Source organism: Heptranchias perlo, chromosome 23, assembly GCF_035084215.1.
Source record: "Heptranchias perlo isolate sHepPer1 chromosome 23, sHepPer1.hap1, whole genome shotgun sequence".
Lineage (NCBI taxonomy): Eukaryota > Metazoa > Chordata > Chondrichthyes > Hexanchiformes > Hexanchidae > Heptranchias > Heptranchias perlo.
The window spans coordinates 585733-609275 of NC_090347.1; the positions used below are offsets into that span (position 1 = coordinate 585733).

Below are 23543 nucleotides of genomic sequence, written 5' to 3' on the forward strand. Positions count from 1 at the left end.
CTCCCTCTCCCTCTCCCTCTCCCGCTCCCTCTCCCTCTCCCGCTCCCGCTCCCTCTCGTTCTCCCTCTCCCTCTCCCGCTCCCTCTCCCTCTCCCGCTCCCTCTCCCTCTCCCGCTCCCTCTCCCTCTCCCTCTCCCGCTCCCTCTCCCGCTCCCTCTCCCTCTCCCGCTCCCTCTCCCGCTCCCTCTCCCTCTCCCGCTCCCTCTCCCGCTCCCTCTCCCGCTCCCTCTCCCTCTCCCGCTCCCTCTCCCGCTCCCTCTCCCTCTCGCTCTCCCTCTCCCTCTCCCGCTCCCGCTCCCTCTCCCGCTCCCCCCCCCTCCCACTCCCCCCTCTCCCGCTCCCCCCTCCCTCCCACTCCCCCCTCTCCCGCTCCCCCCTCCCTCTCCTGTTCCTTCCCACTCACTCTCCCCCTCCGCCTCCCGCCCCCTCCGCCTCCCGCCCCCTCCGCCTCCCTCCCCCTCCGCCTCCCTCCCTCCCTCCCTCCCTCCGGTCGGCTCCTTGTCTTGGTGATATTCAATGGTCAGCGATATCGTCCTTTATACTATTGGCTGCAGTCAGAGGCAACCCCCCCCCCCCATAAACCAATCAGGGACAGAGAGCAACAGACGGGCTGTCCAAACCCCCCTCTAATGATCTGGGGGGGGAACCTGCTGTAACTCCGTTCAATTTCAACATTTAATCCCCGCCCTCCCATTGCCACAGACCCTGTCCCCACCCTGGCACATCCTACAGCTTCTATGTGTGATAAATAAACAGACCTCTGACTGTCCCTATCCCACTCTCTCACACACACAAACACTCTCACACTCTCTCGCGCTCTCTCTCGCTCTCTCTCTCTCCCCCTCCCTCCCTCTCACAAGAACATAAGAAATAGGAGCAGGAGTAGGCCATTCGGCCCCTCGAGCCTGCTCCCCATTCAATCAGATCATGGTTGACCTTCGACCTCAGCTCCACTTTCCCGCCCGATCCCCATGTCCCTTGATTCCCCTAGAGTCCAAAAATCCATCGATCTCAGCCTTGAATATATTCAACGACTGAGCATCCACAGCCCTCTGGGGTAGAGAATTCCAAAGATTCACAGCCCTCTGAGTGAAGAAATTCCTCCTCATCTCAGTCTTAAATGGCCGACCCCTTATCCTGAGACTATGCCCCCTAGTTCTAGACTCTCCAGCCAGGGGAAACAACCTCTCAGCATCTACCCCGTCAAACCGTCTAAGAATTTTATACATTTCAATGAGATCACCTCTCATTCTTCTAAACTCCAGAGAGTATCGGCCCATTCTACTCAATCTCTCCTCACAGGACAACCCTCTCATCCCAGGAATTAATCCAGTGAACCTTCGTTGCACCGCCTCCAAGGCGAGTATATCCTTCCTTAGATAAGGAGACCAAAACTGTACACAGTACTCCAGGTGAGGTCTCACCAAAGCCCTGTACAATTGCAGTAAGACTTCCTCACTCTTGTACTCCAACCCCCTTGCAATAAAGGCCAACATTCCATTTGCTTTCCTAATTGCTTGCTGTACCTGCATGTTAACTTTTTGTGTTTCTTGTACGAGGACACCCAAATCTCTCTGAACACCAACATTTAATAGTTTCTCACCATTTAAAAAATATTCTGTTTTTCTATTCTTCCTACCAAAGTGAATAACCTCACATTTCCCTACATTATACTCCATCTGTCACTTTCTTGCCCATTCACTTAACCTGTCTATATCCCTTTGCAGACTCTTTGTGTCCTCCTCACAGCTTACTTTCCCACCTAGCTTTATATCGTCAGCAAACTTGGATACTTTACACTCGGTCCCTTCATCTAAGTCATTAATAGAGATTGTAAATAGCTGAGGCCCAAGCACTGATCCTTGTGGCACCCCACTAGTTACAGCCTGACAACCTGAAAATGACCCATTTATCCCTACTCTCTGTTTTCTGTCCTTTAACCAATCCTCTATCCATGCTAATATATTACCCCCAACCCCATGAGCCCTTATCTTGTGTAACAACCTTTTCATAGAGTCATAGAGTTATACAGCACGGATAGAGGCCCTTCGGCCCATGTGGCACCTTATCGAATGCCTTTTGAAAATCCAAATATACGACATCCACTGGTTCCCCTTTATCCACCCTGCTAGTTACACCCTCAAAAAACTCTAATAAATTTGTCAAACACGATTTCCCTTTCATAAAACCATGTTGACTCTGCCGAATCATATTATGATTTTCTAAGTGCCCTGTTACCACTTCCTTAATAATGGATTCCAGCATTTTCCTGATGACTGATGTCAGGCTAACTGGCCTGTCGTTCCCTGTTTTCTCTCTCCCTCCTTTCTTGAATAGCGGGGTTACATTTGCTACCTTCCAATCCACTGGGACTGTTCTAGAACCTAGGGAATTTTGGAAGATCACAACCAATGCATCCACTATCTCTGCAGCCACCTCTTTTAGAACCCTCGGATGTAGGACATCAGGTCCAGGGGATTTATCAGCTTTTAGTCCCATTAATTTCTCCAGTGCTTTTTCTCTACTGATATTAATTACTTTAAATTCCTCACTCTCATTAGGCCCTTGGTTCCCCACTATGTTTGAAATGCTTTTTGTTTCTTCTACTGTGAACAGATACAAAATATTTGTTTAACATCTCTGCCATTTCCTGATTCCCCATTATAATTTCTCCTGTTTCAGCCTCGAAGGGACCAACGTTTACTTTTGCTACCCTCTCCCTTTTTACATACTTGTATTTCTTGCTGGTTTACTTTCATTCTATTTTCTCCCTTATCATCAATTTTTTGGTCATCTTTTGCTGGTTTCTAAAACTCTCCCAATCCTCAGGCTCACTATTCTTCTTGGCAACATTATAAGCCTCTTCTTTTAATCTAATACTATCCTTAACGTCTTTAGTTAGCCACGGATGGATCACTTTTCCCGTGGAGTTTTTATTTCTCAATGGAATGTATATTCGTTGAGAATATTGAAATATTTCTTTAAATGTTTGCCATTGTTTATCTACCGTCATACCCTTTAATCTAATTTCCCAATCTACCTTAGCCAACTCAGGTAATTGGCTTTATTTAAGTTTCAGACTCTAATTTCTGACTTAAGTACATCACTCTCAAACTCAGTGTGAAATTCTATCATATTATGATCACTCTTCCCCAGAGGATCCCTTACCATCAGATGATTAATTAACCTTGTCTCATTTCACAAAACAAGATCTAAAATAGCCTGTTCACTGGTTGGTTCCCTGACGTATTGTTCTAGGAAACTGCCTCGAATGCATTCCATCAACTCATCCTCCAGACTACTTTTGCCAATTTGATTTGCCCAATCTGTATAAAGATTAAAGTCCCCCATGATTATTGCATTACCTTTGTTACAAGCTCCTACTATTTCTTGATTAATACTCTGTCCAACTACTCTCTCCCTCTCTTTCTCTCCCCCCTCTCCCTCTCTCTCCCCCTCTGTCTCTCTTTCTCTCCCCCCTCTCTCTCCCTCTCTTTTTCCTCTCCCTCTCTCTCCCCCTCTGTCTCTCTTTCTCTCCCCCATCTCTCTCCCTCTGTTTCCCTCTCCCTCTCTTCCCCCAGACCCCAGCAGCAGTCTGGCCCAGTCTGTGATGTCGATGGCCTCCTCTCAGATCAGCACCGACACCATCTCCTCCATGTCCGGTTCCTATGTGGCGGCCGGAGCCAGCGACTGTGTTACTGACGGCGGCCTAGTGATGGCAGTGGCCGAGGAGGAGGACGAGGATCTGGAAAACGAGGAAGAGGTGACTTTCTCTCTGCAACTTTAGTTTTGAGCCTGATCTGAGTTGCCATGTGTTGGATCGTGGGCCAGTGACCGAGGGCCTGTGACCGAGGGCCTGTGACCGCTGACCAGTGACCGAGGGCCTGTGACCGCTGACCAGTGACCGAGGGCCTGTGACCGCTGACCAGTGACCGCTGACCAGTGACCGAGGGCCTGTGACCGAGGGCCTGTGACCGCTGACCAGTGACCGCTGACCAGTGACCGCTGACCAGTGACCGCTGACCAGTGACCGCTGACCAGTGACCGCTGACCTGTGACTGAGGGCCTGTGACCGCTGACCAGTGACCGAGGGCCTGTGACCGCTGACCAGTGACCGAGGGCCTGTGACCGCGGGCCTGTGACCGCTGACCAGTGACCGAGGGCCTGTGACGCAGGCTGTAGTCTGGAGGCGTTGAGTGGAGGATGGGTTTTCCTGGTAAGATCACTGACTGAACATCTGCCCAGCACAGCTGTGCAAGAGGCCTGTGAGTGGATCACGTGACTCCACAGCTGGAGAAATGTGCGGAGTTCAGAGAGAGAGAGAGAGAGAACAAACTGAATAAACAAAGAGCTGAGCTTTGATGCCACTGGAGGGGAAGTCCAGTGAGTGGACGATTGACCGACTGCCTGGCGCCAATGAACTTCTCTCCTCTCAGGTTCCCCACAGGGTCTTTGCTGAAATACCCGGATTTTGATGCGAAGCAGTGGGATTAGACGGGAACTGCTGGAGCCCAGTGATTCTGTCGGCCTTTCGGGACTCAAACTTTGTGCTTTTTATTTTAGGCAGAAACTCATCACCCCCTTCCAGACCAGGGCGGCCAACTCTGGTTGGACAGAGTCCTGGAGGGGTCATCACAAGACCTCCCACCTCCAACCATTGGTCGCCCCACGTGTCCATCAGATTTTATTAAACTCTGTAGAAGACTCAGTCATCCGATATCTGAACCAACCAACACTTGTGTTTAATAAAATCTACTGGGGTAGACCTGTCACTGGGAGCTGGGATTCTAGCCCCGTCTGTAGTGTCTAATGAGTAGGATGGGCCTAGCTGGACAAGGAGTGGGAGCCTTTTATTATTCATTCATGGGATGTGGGCGTCGCTGGCGAGGCCGGCATTTATTGCCCATCCCTAATTGCCCTTGAGAAGGTGGTGGTGAGCCGCCTTCTTGAACCGCTGCAGTCCGTGTGGTGAAGGTTCTCCCACAGTGCTGTTAGGAAGGGAGTTCCAGGATTTTGACCCAGCGACGATGAAGGAACGGCGATATATTTCCAAGTCGGGATGGTGTGTGACTTGGAGGGGAACGTGCAGGTGGTGTTGTCCCCATGTGCCTGCTGCTCTTGTCCTTCCAGGTGGTAGAGGTTGTGGGTTTGGGAGGTGCTGTCGAAGAAGCCTTGGCGTGTTGCTGCAGTGCATCCTGTGGATGGTACACACTGCAGCCACTGTGCGCCGGTGGTGAAGGGAGTGAATGTTTAGGGTGGTGGATGGGGTGCCAATCAAGCGGGCTGCTTTGTCCTGGATGGTGTCGAGCCTCTTGAGTGTTGTTGGAGCTGCACTCATCCAGGCAAGTGGAGAGTATTCCATCACACTCCTGACTTGTGCCTTGTTGATGGTGGAAAGGCTTTGGGGAGTCAGGAGGTGAGTCACTCGCCGCAGAATACCCAGCCTCTGACCTGTTCTTGTAGCCACAGTATTTATATGGCTGGTCCAGTTAAGTTTCTGGTCAATGGTGACCCCCAGGATGTTGATGGTGGGGGATTCGGCGATGGTAATGCTGTTGAATGTCATGGGGAGGTGGTTAGACTCTCTCTTGTTGGAGATGGTCATTGCCTGGCACTTGTCTGGCGCGAATTTACTTGCCACTTATTAGCCCAAGCCTGGATGTTGTCAGGTCTTGCTGCATGCGGGCATGGACTGCTTGATTATCTGAGCGGTTGTGAATGGAACTGAACACTGTGCTATCATCAGCGAACATCCCCATTTCTGACCTTATGATGGAGGGAAGGTCATTGATGAAGCAGCTGAAGATGGTTGGGCCTAGGACACTGCCCTGAGGAACTCCTGCAGCAATACCCTGGGGCTGAGATGATTGGTCTCCAACAACCACTACCATCTTCCTTTGTGCTAGGTATGACTCCAGCCACTGGAGAGTTTTCCCCCTGATTCCCATTGACTTCAATTTTACTCGGGCTCCTTGGTGCCACACTCGGTCAAATGCTGCCTTGATGTCAAGGGCAGTCACTCTCACCTCACCTCTGGAATTCAGCTCTTTTGTCCATGTTTGGACCAAGGCTGTAATGAGGTCTGGAGCTGAGTGGTCCTGGCGGAACCCAAACTGAGCATCGGTGAGCAGGTTATTGGTGAGTAAGTGCTGCTTGATAGCACTGTCGACGACACCTTCCATCACTTTGCTGATGATTGAGAGTAGACTGATGGGGCGGTAATGGCCGGATTGGATTTGTCCTGCTTTTTGTGGACAGGACATACCTGGGCAATTTTCCACATTGTCGGGTAGATGCCAGTGTTGTAGCTGTACTGGAACAGCTTGGCTCGAGGCGCAGCTAGTTCTGGAGCACAAGTCTTCAGCACTACAGCTGCGATGTTGTTGGGGCCCATAGCCTTTGCTGTATCCAGTGCACTCAGCCGTTTCTTGATATCACGTGGAGTGAATCGAATTGGCCGAAGACTGGCTTCTGTGATGGTGGGGATATCGGGAGGAGGCCGAGATGGATCATCTACTCGACACTTCTGGCTGAAGATGGTTGCAAACGCTTCAGCCTTGTCTTTTGCACTCACGTGCTGGACTCCGCCATCATTGAGGATGGGATGTTTGCAGAGCCTCTCCTCCCGTTAGTTGTTTAATTGTCCACCACCATTCACGACTGGATGTGGCAGGACTGCAGAGCTTTGATCTGATCCGTTGGTTGTGGAATCACTTAGCTCTGTCTATAGCATGTTGCTTCTGCTGTTGAGCATGCATGTAGTCCTGAGTTGTAGCTTCACCAGGTTGGCACCTCATTTTTAGGTACGCCTGGTGCTGCTCCTGGCATGCTCTTCTACACTCCTCATTGAACCAGGGTTGATCCCCTGGCTTGTTGGTAATGGTAGAGTGAGGAATATGCCGGGCCATGGGTTACAGATTGTGCTGGAATACAATTCTGCTGCTGCTGATGGCCCACAGCGCCTCATGGATGCCCAGTTTTGAGCTGCTGGATCTGTTCTGAATCTATCCCATTTAGCACGGTGATAGTGCCACACAACACGTTGGATGGTGTCCTCAGTGCGAAGACGGGACTTCGTCTCCACGAGGACTGTGCGGTGGTCACTCCTACCAATACTGTCCTGGACAGATGCATTTGCGACAGGTAGATTGGTGAGGACGAGGTCAAGTAGGTTTTTCCCTCGTGTTGGTTCGCTCACCACCTGCCGCAGGCCCAGTCTGGCAGCTATGTCCTTCAGGACTCATCCAGCTCGGTCAGTAGTGGTGCTGACTCTACCTGTCTCCTCCTCTTCTCACAGACGCCCCCAGCAGAGGCCGCGGACAGCAAGTGTGACCAGGACGCTGAGGTAAGTGAACTGTATTTGGGGGGTCTGGGAGTGGGGGGGTCTTGGTGTGTGGGGGGTCTGGGAGTGGGGGGGGTCTTGGTGTGTGGGGGGTCTTGGTGTGTGGGGGGTCTGGGTGTGTGGGGGGTCTTGGTGTGTGGGGGGTCTGGGTGTGTGGGGGGTCATGGTGGGGGGGTCTGGGTGTGGGGATCTGGGAGAGGGGGTCATGGTGGGGGGTCTGGGAGTGGGGGGTCGTGTGGGGGGGTCTGGGTGTGGTGGTCATGGTGGGGGGTCTGGGAGTGGGGGTCATGGTGGGGGGTCTGGGAGTGGGGGTCATGGTGGGGGGTCTGGGAGTGGGGGACGGGGGCTGTGTCGGGGGGGGGGGGGGAGGGGGGAGGTTGCTCTCGATTGGCCGGTGACGGCCCGTGATGTAACTGTCCTGTCCGTGTTTCTAGGGTAACGCTGTTGCTGAGGAACAGACCGGATCCCCGGATCACGACTCTGGTAACGATTGGTCTCCCTCTCCCGTTGATCCGTGAGATGAACCCGGTTATGGGATGTTGTGAGCCGGAGCCGGCTGCCAATGATTGACGTGTGACTGGTCATGTGACCCGGCTCCTCCACCCCCCCCCCCCCCCCTCTGACCTCATTCACTTGGTGATGTCATAAAGTGCGGAGCATCAGAGTGGACCCAGCTGTGACGGAGGAGGGGATTCCCCGGGTCACGGTCAGTGACGGAGGAGGGGATTCCCCGGGTCATCCGACCAGTGACGGAGGAGGGGATTCCCCGGGTCATCCGATCAGTGACGGAGGAGGGGATTCCCCGGGTCACGGTCAGTGACGGAGGAGGGGATTCCCCGGGTCATCCGACCAGTGACGGAGGAGGGGATTCCCCGGGTCATCCGACCAGTGACGGAGGAGGGGATTCCCCGGGTCATCCGACCAGTGACGGAGGAGGGGATTCCCCGGGTCATCCGACCAGTGACGGAGGAGGGGATTCCCCGGGTCATCCGATCAGTGACGGAGGAGGGGATTCCCCGGGTCACGGTCAGTGACGGAGGAGGGGATTCCCCGGGTCATCCGACCAGTGACGGAGGAGGGGATTCCCCGGGTCATCCGACCAGTGACGGAGGAGGGGATTCCCCGGGTCATCCGACCAGTGACGGAGGAGGGGATTCCCCGGGTCATCCGACCAGTGACGGAGGAGGGGATTCCCCGGGTCATCCGACCAGTGACGGAGGAGGGGATTCCCCGGGTCATCCGACCAGTGACGGAGGAGGGGATTCCCCGGGTCATCTGACCAGTGACGGAGGAGGGGATTCCCCGGGTCATCCGACCAGTGACGGAGGAGGGGATTCCCCGGGTCATCCGACCAGTGACGGAGGAGGGGATTCCCCGGGTCACGGTCAGTGACGGAGGAGGGGATTCCCCGGGTCACGGTCAGTGACGTGTCGATTGGTGGGAGGTGGCCCGAGTTGAGATGGGGTTTCCCCGCTCACACAACAATCATTTCAGCCGCAGTCACTCCCACTCCATATCGCAGGACATTAAACCCTCACACAGCGCGGCTCCTCCCCCTCCTCCCGAACCTCCTCCCCCTCCTCCCGAACCTCCTCCCGAACCTCCTCCCCCTCCTCCCGAACCTCCTCCCCCTCCTCCCGAACCACCTCTTCCTCCTGCTCCTCCTCCTCCTCCTGCTCCTGCTCCTCCTCCTGAACCTCCTGCTCCTCCTCCTCCTGTTCCAGTTCTGGGTCCCGGACTCTGTGTCAGTGTAAGGGGCGCGGGGGGGGGGGCGGGGGGAGAGAGACCACACCTGGTGCATTAGCTCTCTGCCCTGCTCCGTACCCCCAGGCACCCTGTGTCTGTCTGGGTGCAGTGAGATTTTGTACTGCTATCTGGATCTACATCTCATTGTTTAAACTGGGCAGGTCGCGGTGTGTCTGGAAGTCCCAGACGGTACAGACAGTGCAGAAGGTGCAGACTGTCGCTAGACGGAGACACTGTCCTGGGATGGGCATTGGCTGCTCGGGTGTCCTGATATTGCCTGATTGGTCAGTGTGTGGGTGACCTCAGTCACTGGATGCTCTGAGTGAACTCATTGCTTCCCCTCTGGTTGTTCCTCTGACTGACGCCAGCCTGGTGAACTGTTTGTGTACTGCCCTGTGTGAGGCTGAGTGTGGCAAGTGTTCTGCTTGAGACCCTCCGTCTGTGGCTGGTGTTCAGGGGAACTGAGGCAATCTCCTTTCTCATGATTGGTCATTTCAAATGTACCTTGGGGTTTTTGGCCATTCTGGTTGGTCTTTGAGTTTTCTTCACTTCCCTTGCACCTTGTTTGATTTGTACCCCTCTACAGGATGGTGGCTGAGCACTGTCACAGCTCTTGTGTGTGAAAATAACAATGAGCAGACGAGCCTGAGGGGATTGGACAATCACTCCTTGTCCCAAGGTTTCTCTGCCCGGTGAGTGGTGTCTGGTGAACATGTGCCTTGTACTGACGATGAAATTCCACCTCTCGATCGCTAACCGGTTCAACTAACTCCAGACTCTCCACTTCATCCATTCCAGATCAAGCACTTATCTGTTCCTGTCTCTCTGTTCAAGAGATGGTTTTACCCTGGACCCTGCATATTATCAACTCATTAGATTCAAACTCAATTCTCCGGTTACTAATCTGGTTAAAGTGTCATTTATTCACCACCAAACAAACTCAACCAATTGGCAGCAGGTGCAGATTGGAGTGTCCCAAGGACGGGGTCGGTCTGTGCCGAGTGCCGAGGGTCGAGGGTCGAGGGTCAGCCCACGCTGCAGCACCTCTGATGCTGGGCTCTGTTTATTGATCAGTTGTTGGAACCCAGTGCCCCCCCCCATAGACCCCCCCACCCCCCCATCACCACCCCCCCCATAGACCCCCACCCCCCCCATCACCACCCCCACCATTGACCCCCATCACCACCCCCCATCACCACCCCCACCTCAGTACTGACCTCGGTAATACACAGACCGACCTCGGTAAATACACAGACCGACCTCGGTAAATACACAGACCGACCTCAGTAATACACGGACCGACCTCAGTAAATACACGGACCGACCTCGGTAAATACACGGACCGACCTCGGTAATACACGGACCGACCTCGGTAAATACACGGACCGACCTCGGTAAATACACGGACCGACCTCAGTAATACACGGACCGACCTCAGTAATACACGGACCGACCTCAGTAAATACACGGACCGACCTCAGTAAATACACGGACCGACCTCAGTAATACACGGACCGACCTCGGTAAATACACGGACCGACCTCGGTAAATACACGGACCGACCTCGGTAAATACACGGACCGACCTCAGTAATACACGGACCGACCTCGGTAAATACACGGACCGGCCTCGGCAATACACGGACCGGCCTCAGTACGACTCACATGAATTAACTCTTTATGTTGGGGGGGGGTCCAGACCCACTAACCCTCTTTGTCTCGGCGACCCCCCCACCCCGAGTTTGGTCACCCCGTTACCCAATTATTGACAGTGATTGTGTTGTGACTGGTCCGACTGTAGATAAACTAACATGAAGCAAAGTTATCGGGGAGCCCACTGCTCCCAATCAAATAACCTGAAATACGGAAACTAAAAGAATGTTTCAGACATTTTTAATTCTTACCCAATTTCTCTGTTGTTGTTTTGTGTCATTTGATCTTTGACCCTTTTTATGCCCTTGCTGACATTGAGGACCTGTGTCATCCTCTGGGTGGTGGTTGGACTGTCTGTCCGTCTCTGTCTGACCTTCCCTGCCTGTCTGTCCCGTCTGTCTGTCCCGTCTGTCCGTCCCTGCCCGTCCGTCCCTGCCCGTCCGTCCCTGCCCGACCTTCCCTGCCCGTCCGTCTCTGTCTGACCTTCCCTGCCTGTCCGTCTCTGTCTGACCTTCCCTGCCTGTCCGTCTCTGTCTGACCTTCCCTGCCTGTCCGTCTCTGTCTGACCTTCCCTGCCTGTCCGTCTCTGTCTGACCTTCCCTGCCTGTCCGTCTCTGTCTGACCTTCCCTGCCTGTCCGTCTCTGTCTGACCTTCCCTGCCTGGCCGTCTCTGTCTGACCTTCCCTGCCTGTACTGTGCTCACTGGGGAGTGATGTGTGTAAAGTCTGGTTTGCCTGTGCTCTCTTACTTTGCCCGTCTGCTGCTTCTATCCTCGTGTGGTGTTTGTGTTTGAAATGTCTGCACCTCCCATTCATGTCTGAAGCTGACGTTTGCTCTCTGCCAACACTGATCAGGTCTAAGTACCTGGATATGAGCTGAGCCGATCATTCCATCGCATCAATCCGGACGGGCAGACCCCTGCTTCTCGTTCTCTGTCCAATTCACTACCATTTTTATTACCCATTATTTACCCAACAGGCTCCATCTTAAGTGTCCGCCTGAGTCCATCTCTGCATCAATCCAAACTGATCAAAGGAAATGAGCAATCTGATGGGGACAAGCTCTGGGGAGACTGCTGCCAGTGAACACGGGGTCACATGGGGTGTGGGGACACACGGGGTGTGGGGACACACGGGGTGTGGGGTCACACGGGGTGTGGGGTCACACGGGGTGTGGGGTCACACGGGGTGTGGGGACACACGGGGTCACACGGGGTGTGGGGACACACGGGGTCACACGGGGTGTGGGGTCACACGGGGTGTGGGGTCACACGGGGTGTGGGGACACACGGGGTCACACGGGGTGTGGGGACACACGGGGTGTGGGGTCACACGGGGTGTGGGGTCACACGGGGTGTGGGGACACACGGGGTCACACGGGGTGTGGGGACACACGGGGTCACACGGGGTGTGGGGACACACGGGGTGTGGGGTCACACGGGGTGTGGGGACACACGGGGTCACACGGGGTGTGGGGTCACACGGGGTGCGGACACACCGGGCAGTCTCCACACCCTCCCCCAGAAATAACTCTGCAGCTGAAGGCACTGCCCAGTGTGGTACTGACCCTCACCCACACTCCCACCCGCACTCACACTCCCACCCGCACTCACACTCCCACCCGCACTCACACTCCCACCTGCACTCACACCCGCACCCACACCCGCACTCTCACCCTCACCCGCACTCCCACCCTCACCCACACTCCCACCCGCACTCACACTCCCACCCACACTCCCACCCGCACTCCCACCCTCACCCACACTCCCACCCGCACTCACACTCCCACCCGCACTCACACTCCCACCCGCACTCACACTCACACTCCCACCCGCACTCACACTCCCACCCGCACTCACACCCTCACCCGCACTCACACTCCCACCCGCACTCACACCCACACCCGCACTCGCACTCCCACCCACACTCGCACCCGCACTCACACTCCCACCCGCACTCACACTCCCACCCACACTCACACTCCCACCCACACTCACACCCACACTCGCACTCCCACCCACACTCACACCCACACTCGCACTCCCACCCGCACTCACACCCGCACTCGCACTCCCACCCGCACTCACACCCACACTCGCACTCCCACCCGCACTCACACTCCCACCCACACTCACACCCGCACTCCCACCCGCACTCACACTCACACCCACACCCACACTCACACTCACACTCCCACCCGCACTCACACTCCCACCCGCACTCACACTCCCACCCGCACTCACACCCACACCCGCACTCGCACTCCCACCCACACTCGCACCCGCACTCACACTCCCACCCGCACTCACACTCCCACCCGCACTCACACTCCCACCCGCACTCGCACTCACACCCGCACCCGCACCCGCACTCGCACTCCCACCCGCACTCCCACCCGCACTCACACCCACACCCACACTCGCACTCCCACCCGCACTCACACTCCCACCCACACTCACACCCGCACTCACACCCGCACTCGCACTCCCACCCGCACTCACACTCCCACCCGCACTCACACTCCCACCCGCACTCACACCCACACCCGCACTCGCACTCCCACCCACACTCGCACCCGCACTCACACTCCCACCCGCACTCACACCCACACCCGCACTCACACTCACACTCCCACCCGCACTCACACTCCCACCCGCACTCACACTCACACTCCCACCCGCACTCACACTCCCACCCGCACTCACACTCACACCCGCACTCCCACCCGCACTCCCACCCACACTCACACTCCCACCCGCACTCACACCCGCACTCACACTCCCACCCGCACTCACACTCCCACCCACACTCCCACCCGCACTCACACTCCCACCCACACTCCCACCCGCACTCACACTCACACTCACACTCCCACCCGCACTCACACTCCCACCCGCACTCACACTCACACTCCCACCCGCACTCACACTCCCACCCGCACTCGCACTCCCACCCACACTCCCACCCGCACTCGCACTCACACCCACACTCGCACTCACACCCACACTCCCACTCCCACTCACACTCCCACCCACACTCACACTCACACCCACACTCACACTCCCACCCACACTCCCACCCACACTCACACTCCCACCCACACTCACACTCACACTCCCACCCGCACTCCCACCCACACCCACACCCGCACCCACACTCCCACCCACACTCACACTCACACTCACACTCCCACCCACACTCCCACCCACACCCACACCCACACTCACACTCCCACCCACACTCCCACCCGCACTCACACTCACACCCGCACTCACACTCCCACCCACACTCCCACCCGCACTCACACTCCCACCCGCACTCACACTCCCACCCGCACTCACACTCACACTCACACTCCCACCCACACTCACACTCACACTCACACTCCCACCCGCACTCCCACCCACACCCACACCCGCACCCACACTCCCACCCACACTCCCACCCGCACTCACACTCACACCCGCACTCACACTCACACCCGCACTCACACTCCCACCCACACTCCCACTCACACCCGCACTCACACTCCCACCCACACTCCCACCCGCACTCCCACCCGCACTCACACTCACACTCACACTCACACTCCCACCCGCACTCCCACCCACACCCACACCCGCACCCACACTCCCACCCACACCCGCACTCACACTCACACCCGCACTCACACTCCCACCCACACTCACACCCACACTCACACTCACACTCACACTCCCACCCACACTCACACTCACACTCACACTCCCACCCGCACTCCCACCCACACCCACACCCGCACCCACACTCCCACCCACACTCCCACCCGCACTCACACTCACACCCGCACTCACACTCCCACCCACACTCCCACTCACACTCCCACCCGCACTCACACTCCCACCCACACTCCCACCCGCACTCACAACCGCACTCCCACTCACACCCGCACTCACACTCCCACCCGCACTCACACCCGCACTCACACTCCCACCCACACTCACACCCACACCCACACCCACACTCACACTCACACTCCCACCCGCACTCACACTCACACTCACACTCCCACCCACACTCACACCCACACTCACACTCACACTCACACTCACACTCACACTCACACCCACACTCCCACCCACACTCCCACCCACACTCACACTCCCACCCACACTCACACCCACACCCACACTCACACTCCCACCCACACTCACACCCGCACTCACACTCCCACCCACACTCGCACTCCCACCCGCACTCACACTCACACTCACACCCGCACTCGCACTCCCACCCACACTCACACTCACACTCACACCCACCCACACTCACACTCCCACCCACACTCACACCCACACTCACACTCCCACCCACACTCACACTCCCACTCACACTCACACCCACACTCACACTCACACCCACACTCACACCCGCACTCACACCCGCACTCGCACCCACACCCACACCCACACCCGCACTCACACTCGCACCCGCACTCACACTCGCACCCGCACTCACACTCCCACCCGCACTCGCACTCCCACCCGCACTCACACCCACACTCCCACCCGCACTCACACCCGCACTCACACTCACACTCCCACTCACACTCCCACCCACACTCACATTCCCACTCACATTCCCACTCACACTCCCACCCGCACTCACACCCACACTCACACTCCCACCCGCACTCACACCCCCACTCACACTCCCACCCACACTCCCACCCACACTCCCACCCGCACTCCCACCCGCACTCGCACTCCCACCCGCACTCACACTCCCACCCGCACTCACACTCCCACCCGCACTCCCACTCGCACTCCCACCCGCACTCCCACCCGCACTCGCACTCACACCCGCACTCACACTCCCACCCGCACTCACACTCCCACCCGCACTCACACTCCCACCCGCACTCACACTCCCACTCACACTCCCACCCGCACTCCCACTCCCACCCACACTCCCACTCCCACCCGCACTCACACTCCCACCCACACTCACACTCCCACCCACACTCACACTCCCACCCGCACTCGCACTCACACTCCCACCCACACTCACACTCCCACCCGCACTCACACTCCCACCCGCACTCCCACCCGCACTCACACTCACACTCACACTCACACTCACACTCACACTCACACTCACACTCCCACCCACACTCACACTCCACCCGCACTCACACTCCCACCCGCACTCACACCCACACTCACACCCACACTCCCACCCGCACTCGCACTCACACTCACACTCCCACCCGCACTCGCACTCACACTCCCACCCCGCACTCCCACCCGCACTCACACTCCCACTCACACTCACACTCCCACCCGCACTCGCACTCACACTCACACTCACACTCACACTCACACTCACACTCCCACCCACACTCACACTCCCACCCGCACTCACACTCCCACCCGCACTCGCACTCGCACTCCCACCCGCACTCACACTCACACTCACACTCCCACCCACACTCACACTCCCACCCGCACTCACACTCCCACCCACACTCACACTCCCACCCCGCACTCACACCCACCACTCCCACCCGCACTCGCACTCACACTCACACTCACACTCCCACCCACACTCACACTCCCACCCACACTCACACTCCCACCCGCACTCACACTCCCACCCGCACTCACACTCCCACCCGCACTCACACTCCCACCCGCACTCACACTCCCACCCACACTCACACTCACACCCGCACTCACACTCCCACTCGCACTCCCACCCGCACTCACACTCCCACCCGCACTCACACCCGCACTCACACCCGCACTCACACTCCCACCCACACTCACACCCACACTCACACTCCCACCCGCACTCACACTCCCACCCGCACTCCCACTCCCACCCGCACTCACACTCCCACCCACACTCACACTCACACCCGCACTCACACTCCCACTCACACTCCCACCCGCACTCACACTCCCACCCGCACTCACACTCCCACCCGCACTCGCACTCCCACTCACACTCACACCCGCACTCACACTCCCACTCACACTCCCACCCACACTCACACTCCCACCCGCACTCACACTCCCACCCGCACTCCCACTCCCACCCGCACTCACACTCCCACCCACACTCACACTCCCACCCGCACTCACACTCCCACCCGCACTCACACTCCCACCCGCACTCACACTCCCACTCACACTCCCACCCGCACTCACACTCCCACCCACACTCACACTCCCACCCGCACTCACACTCCCACCCACACTCACACTCCCACCCGCACTCCCACCCGCCGGCACTCGCACTCACACCCGCACTCACACTCCCACCCACACTCACACTCCCACCCACACTCACACTCCCACCCGCACTCACACTCCCACCCGCACTCACACTCCCACCCGCACTCACACTCCCACCCACACTCACACTCCCACCCACACTCACACTCCCACCCACACTCACACTCCCACCCGCACTCACACTCCCACCCACACTCACACTCCACCACACTCACACTCACACCCGCACTCACACTCCCACCCACACTCACACTCCCACCCACACTCGCACTCACACCCGCACTCGCACTCCCACCCACACTCCCACTCCCACCCGCACTCCCACCCGCACTCACACTCCCACCCGCACTCACACTCCCACCCACACTCACACTCACACCCGCACTCACACTCCCACTCACACTCCCACCCGCACTCACACTCCCACCCGCACTCACACTCCCACCCGCACTCACACCCCCACCCGCACTCACACCGCACTCACACTCCCACCCGCACTCCCACCCACACTCACACTCCCACCCGCACTCACACACCCGCACTCCCACTCCCACCCGCACTCCCACTCACACCCGCACTCACACTCCCACCCACACTCACACTCCCACCCGCACTCACACTCCCACCCGCACTCACACTCCCACCCGCACTCACACTCCCACCCGCACTCCCACCCGCACTCACACTCCACCCGCACTCCCACCCGCACTCCCACCCACACTCACACTCCCACCCACACTCACACTCCCACCCGCACTCACACTCCACCCGCACTCACACTCCCACTCACACTCACACTCCCACCCGCACTCACACTCCACCACACTCACACTCCCACCCGCACTCACACTCCCACCCGCACTCACACTCCCACTCACACTCACACTCCCACCCGCACTCACACTCCCACTCACACTCACACTCCCACCCGCACTCACACTCCCACCCGCACTCACACTCCCACTCACACTCCCACCCGCACTCACACTCCCACCCACACTCACACTCCCACCCGCACTCACACTCCCACCCGCACTCACACTCCCGACCCGCACTCCACTCCACCCACACTCACACTCCCACCCACACTCCCACCCGCACTCACACTCCCACCCACCACCCACACTCCCACCCGCACTCACACTCCCACCCACACTCACACCCACACTCACACTCCCACCCGCACTCACACTCCCACCCGCACTCACACTCCCACTCACACTCCCACCCACACTCACACTCCCACTCACACTCCCACCCGCACTCCCACCCGCACTCACACTCCCACCCACACTCACACTCCCACTCACACTCCCACCCACACTCACACTCCCACTCACACTCCCACCCACACTCACACTCCCACTCACACTCCCACCCGCACTCCCACTCACACCCACACTCCCACCCGCACTCCCCACTCCCACCCGCACTCACACTCCCACCCGCACTCACACTCCCACCCACACTCCCCACCCGCACTCCCACTCACACCCGCACTCACACTCCCACTCACACTCACACTCCCACCCGCACTCCCACTCCCACCCGCACTCACACTCCCACCCGCACTCACACTCCCACTCACACTCACACTCCCACCCGCACTCACACTCCCACCCGCACTCACACTCCCACCCGCACTCACACTCCCACTCACACTCACACTCCCACCCGCACTCACACTCCCACCCACACTCACACTCCCACCCGCACTCGCACTCACACCCGCACTCACACTCCCACCCGCACTCACACTCCCACCCGCACTCACACTCCCACCCGCACTCACCACTCCCACCCGCACTCACACCCGCACTCCCACCCACACTCCCACCCGCACTCACACCCGCACTCACACTCCCACCCGCACTCACACTCCCACCCGCACTCACACTCCCACCCGCACTCACACTCCCACCCACACTCCCACCCGCACTCACACCCGCACTCACACTCCCACCCGCACTCCCACCCACACTCCCACCCGCACTCCCACCCGCACTCACACTCCCACCCGCACTCACACTCCCACCCGCACTCACACTCCCACTCACACTCACACTCCCACCCGCACTCACACTCCCACCCACACTCACACTCCCACCCGCACTCACACTCCCACCCACACTCCCACCCGCACTCACACTCCCACCCACACTCACACTCCCACCCACACTCACACCCGCACTCCCACTCCCACTCCCACCCACACTCCCACCCACACTCACACTCCCACCCGCACCTCACACCCACACTCACACCCGCACTCACACCCGCACTCACACTCCCACCCGCACTCCCACCCACACTCACACCCGCACTCACACTCGCACCCGCACTCGCACTCCCACCCACACCCACACTCGCACTCGCACTCGCACTCCCACCCACACCCGCACTCGCACTCACACCCACACTCGCACTCGCACCCGCACCCGCACCCCCGCACCCCGCACCCACACCCACACACTCACACTCACAACCCACACTCCCACCCGCACTCACACTCACACTCACACACTCCCTCCCACCCACACTCACACCCATACACCCGCACTCACACTCACACTCACACCCACACACTGACCCCCACACTAACCCTCACACTCACCCAAACTGACCCACACTCACACTGACCCCCCGCACTCTCACACTGACCCCCCGCACTCTCACACTGACCCCCGCACTCTCACACTGACCAGGCAGTCTTTGATCTGTCCCTGCTCTGGTCTGTTAACTGGTGGTGGGGGCATTACAATCACCCCCAGTGACCCCCGAGGTTAGAGAGAGGGGGAAATCAGCCAGGGTTCCTGCTCCCGATCACTGTCCATGACCCCCTGCTGCAAAGTGTATGGGGGCATTGGGTGAGGTCAGGATCAGTGATCGGCTCGTGATGCCAGCCCTCCAGGAATGGGGCCCGGATTTCCCGGAATGAGCTCCTGCTGTTCACAGCACGCGATATCTCTGAGCTTTTTATTTCCTGCTGCAGCAGCCCCTCGCCCTCCCACACCCTCGCCCTCCCACACCCTCGCCCTCCCACACCCTCGCCCTCCCACACCCTCGCCCGTACCCGCCCACGCCCTCGCCCACGCCCTCTGTCACCGCTGAGAGCTGGGAACAGTTGGGAGTGGGGGGGTCAGGAGAAAGGGAGACTGGGGAGTGGGGGGGGTTAGGGTGGGGGGGTTAGGGTGGGGGGGGGAGTGGGGGGGTTAGGGTGGGGGGGGAATGGGGAACGGGGGTGGGGGGAGAGATGGAGATTTCGGGGTGGTCACCAGCACTGGTCGCCTGTCCGATTACCTCCTGATGCGGCTCAGTGTCAGATTTTGTTTGATAATCGCTCCTGTGAAGCACCCTGGGACATTTTATTATGTTAAAGACGCTAAATAAATGCAGGAGGTTGTTGAGGGGAGACAGACAGAACCTTCAGGGGAGGGGGGAGAGAGACAGAACCTTCAGGGGAGGGGGGAGAGAGACAGAACCTTCAGGGGAGGGGGGGAGAGAGACAGAACCTTCAGGGGAGGGGGGGAGAGAGACAGAACCTTCAGGGGAGGGGGGAGAGAGACAGAACCTTCAGGGGAGGGGGGAGAGAGACAGAACCTTCAGGGGAGGGGGGAGAGAGTCAGAACCTTCAGGGGAGGGGGGAGAGAGTCAGAACCTTCAGGGGAGGGGGGAGAGAGTCAGAACCTTCAGGGGAGGGGGGAGAGAGTCAGAACCTTCAGGGGAGGGGGGAGAGAGTCAGAACCTTCTGCTAAACCTGCAGAGATCGGGCAGGAACCTTTGGGAGTCAACATGGAACTGGGCCCAGTTTCCTGCTGTCTCCGGGGGAGGGGGAGGGAGGTCAGCCTCTGTCCCCGGGGGAGAGGGGGGGGGTCAGCCTCTGTCCCCGGGGCTGTGGGAAGTTTAGCCCAATGGCGGGGAGCCCTTGTTGTTGGGAGTGGTGTGTGGGAGATGGACAGGCCTGACTGACGGTCTCTTCCTCTACAATCTCAGGTACACCGGTCAGCGAGGACGGTATCGCTGCTCCATGGTCGATCCGACACCCGCTCTCCAACCCGAGTAACCCTGAGCAGGAGGACGGCGGAGAATCAAATCTTCTCTACGGGCCTCTGGTGGTGTGAACGGAACTCCAGGAATCTGACTCCGACCCAGAGGTGCTGCCTCCCAAAGTGGAGCAGCAGTGGCACCGTGTAATACCTCGAATATAGCACTGAGATATCATCCCTCCAAATCCCACAATCGCCCCGTCACTCCCCCGTCTCCCCGTCACTCCCCCCGTCTCCCCATGCCCAACAGATCTCAGTCTGTCCCCTGCCGTTCCATTGATGACCTCTCACAGCCTGAGACCCTCCTCTCCCTGTCCCCATCTCCCTCTCTCTCCCCTCCTCCCGCTCTCACCTCCTGTCTCCCTCCCACCCTCTCCCCCTCTCCCCTTCCCACCCTCTCCCCCTCTACTCCCCCTCTCTCTCCCTCTCCCCCTCTCTCTCCCTCTCCCCCTCTCTCTCCCCTCCCCCTCTTTCTCCCCCTCTCCCCTCCTCTCTCCCCCTCATCTCTCCCCCTCATCTCTCCCCCTCTCTCCTCATCCCTCCCTCCCCCCTCCCCTCCCCTCTCCTCTCCTCTTCCCCTCTGTCCCTCCCTCTTCCCCTCTGTCCCTCCCTCTCTCCTGTCCTCTTCCCCCATCTCCCTCGCCCCTCTCTTCCCCATCTCCCTCGCCCCTCTCTTCCCCATCTCCCTCGCCCCTCTCTTCCCATCTCCCTCGCCCCTCTCTTTCCCCCGTCTCCCTCGCCCCTCTCTTCCCCCGTCTCCCTCGCCCCTCTCTTTCCCCCGTCTCCCTCGCCCCTCTCTGTCCCCCGTCCCTCTCTGTCCCCCGTCCCTCTCTGTCCCCCGTCCCTCTCTGTCCCCCGTCCCTCTCTGTCCCCGTCCCTCTCTGTCCCCCGTCCCTCTCTGTCCCCCGTCCCTCTCTGTCCCCCGTCCCTCTCTGTCCCCCGTCCCTCTCTGTCCCCCGTCCCTCTCTGTCCCCCGTCTCCCTCTGTCCCCCGTCTCCCTCGCCCCTCTCTGTCCCCCGTCCCTCTCTGTCCCCCGTCCCTCTCTGTCCCCCGTCTCCCTCTGTCCCCCGTCCCTCTCTGTCCCCCGTCTCCCTCTGTCCCCCGTCCCTCTCTGTCCCCCGTCCCTCTCTGTCCCCCGTCCCTCTCTGTCCCCCGTCCCTCTCTGTCCCCGTCCTCTCTGTCCCCCGTCTCCCTCACACTGTAACTGTCCTGTGACCCTGCTTCTCCCTGTTGTTGTGATGAGCTCCTGGGATCTCCCTGTGCGTTTTGTGTCTGTGCTGCCAGTAATTTATTGTGTTTAATACAATCTTAGATAAAGATATTATTAGTGTGTGTTTAAAACGATTATTTCAGGCAGATCCTGGGGGCCGGTGTTTAGTTTCCCGAATACTCTGCCTTTGCTGCGATTAATGTAAAACACACTGCTCACTGTAACTAGTTTAAATAGAGAAAGATCACAATTAAAATTATAAACAAATAATCTCTGTCCTGAGTCACTGGCCTGAACTTCACCCTGTGGGGAAGGGGGAGAGAGAATGGGGGGGAGGGAGAGTGAGGGAGGCGGGGGGAGCGGGAGGGAGAGTGAGGGGAGGCGGGGGAGCGGGAGGGAGAGTGAGGGGAGGCGGGGGAGCGGGGAGGGAGAGTGAGGGGAGGCGGGGGAGCGGGAGGGAGAGTGAGGGGAGGCGGGGGAGCGGGAGGGAGAGTGAGGGGAGGCGGGGGAGCGGGAGGGAGAGTGAGGGGAGGCGGGGGAGCGGGAGGGAGAGTGAGGGGAGGCGGGGGAGCGGGAGGAGAGTGAGGGAGGCGGGGGAGCGGGAGGAGAGTGAGGGAGGCGGGGGAGCGGGAGGGAGAGTGAGGGGAGGCGGGGGAGCGGAGGGAGAGTGAGGGGAGGCGGGGGAGCGGGAGGAGAGTGAGGGGAGGCGGGGGAGCGGGAGGGAGAGTGAGGGGAGGCGGGGGAGCGGGAGGGAGGGGGAGGTGAGAGAGAATAGGGGAGGGGGGAGGGGTAGAGGGGAGTGGGAGGGAATGAGAGGGAGGGGGGGAGGACAATGTCCACAAAAAGCAGGACAAATCCAATCCGGCCAATTACCGCCCCATCAGTCTACTCTCAATCATCAGCAAAGTGATGGAAGGTGTCGTCGACAGTGCTATCAAGCGGCACTTACTCACCAATAACCTGCTCACCGATGCTCAGTTTGGGTTCCGCCAGGACCACTCGGCTCCAGACCTCATTACAGCCTTGGTCCAAACATGGACAAAAGAGCTGAATTCCAGAGGTGAGGTGTGAGTGACTGCCCTTGACATCAAGGCAGCATTTGACCGAGTGTGACACCAAGGAGCCCGAGTAAAATTGAAGTCAATGGGAATCAGGGAAAACTCTCCAGTGGCTGGAGTCATACCTAGCACAAAGGAAGATGGTAGTGATTGTTGGAGGCCAATCATCTCAGCCCAGGACATTGCTGCAGGAGTTCCTCAGGGCAGTGTCA

At 58.7% G+C, this 23543-nt stretch overlaps 1 protein-coding gene across 1 annotated transcript in view; it reads left to right on the forward strand.

The window, feature by feature from the left end:
* Nucleotides 1-21173, forward strand: part of rnf157 (ring finger protein 157) — a 96463-nt gene extending 75290 nt beyond the window's left edge. The window contains exons 15-19 of the mRNA XM_068003783.1: nt 3582-3763; nt 7298-7345; nt 7777-7825; nt 9675-9780; nt 21011-21173. Of these exons, the coding sequence (XP_067859884.1) occupies nt 3582-3763; nt 7298-7345; nt 7777-7825; nt 9675-9780; nt 21011-21080 (455 nt within the window). The 3' untranslated portion in view covers nt 21081-21173. The remainder of the gene's footprint in view (nt 1-3581; nt 3764-7297; nt 7346-7776; nt 7826-9674; nt 9781-21010) is intronic.
* Nucleotides 21174-23543: the final 2370 nt, after the last annotated feature.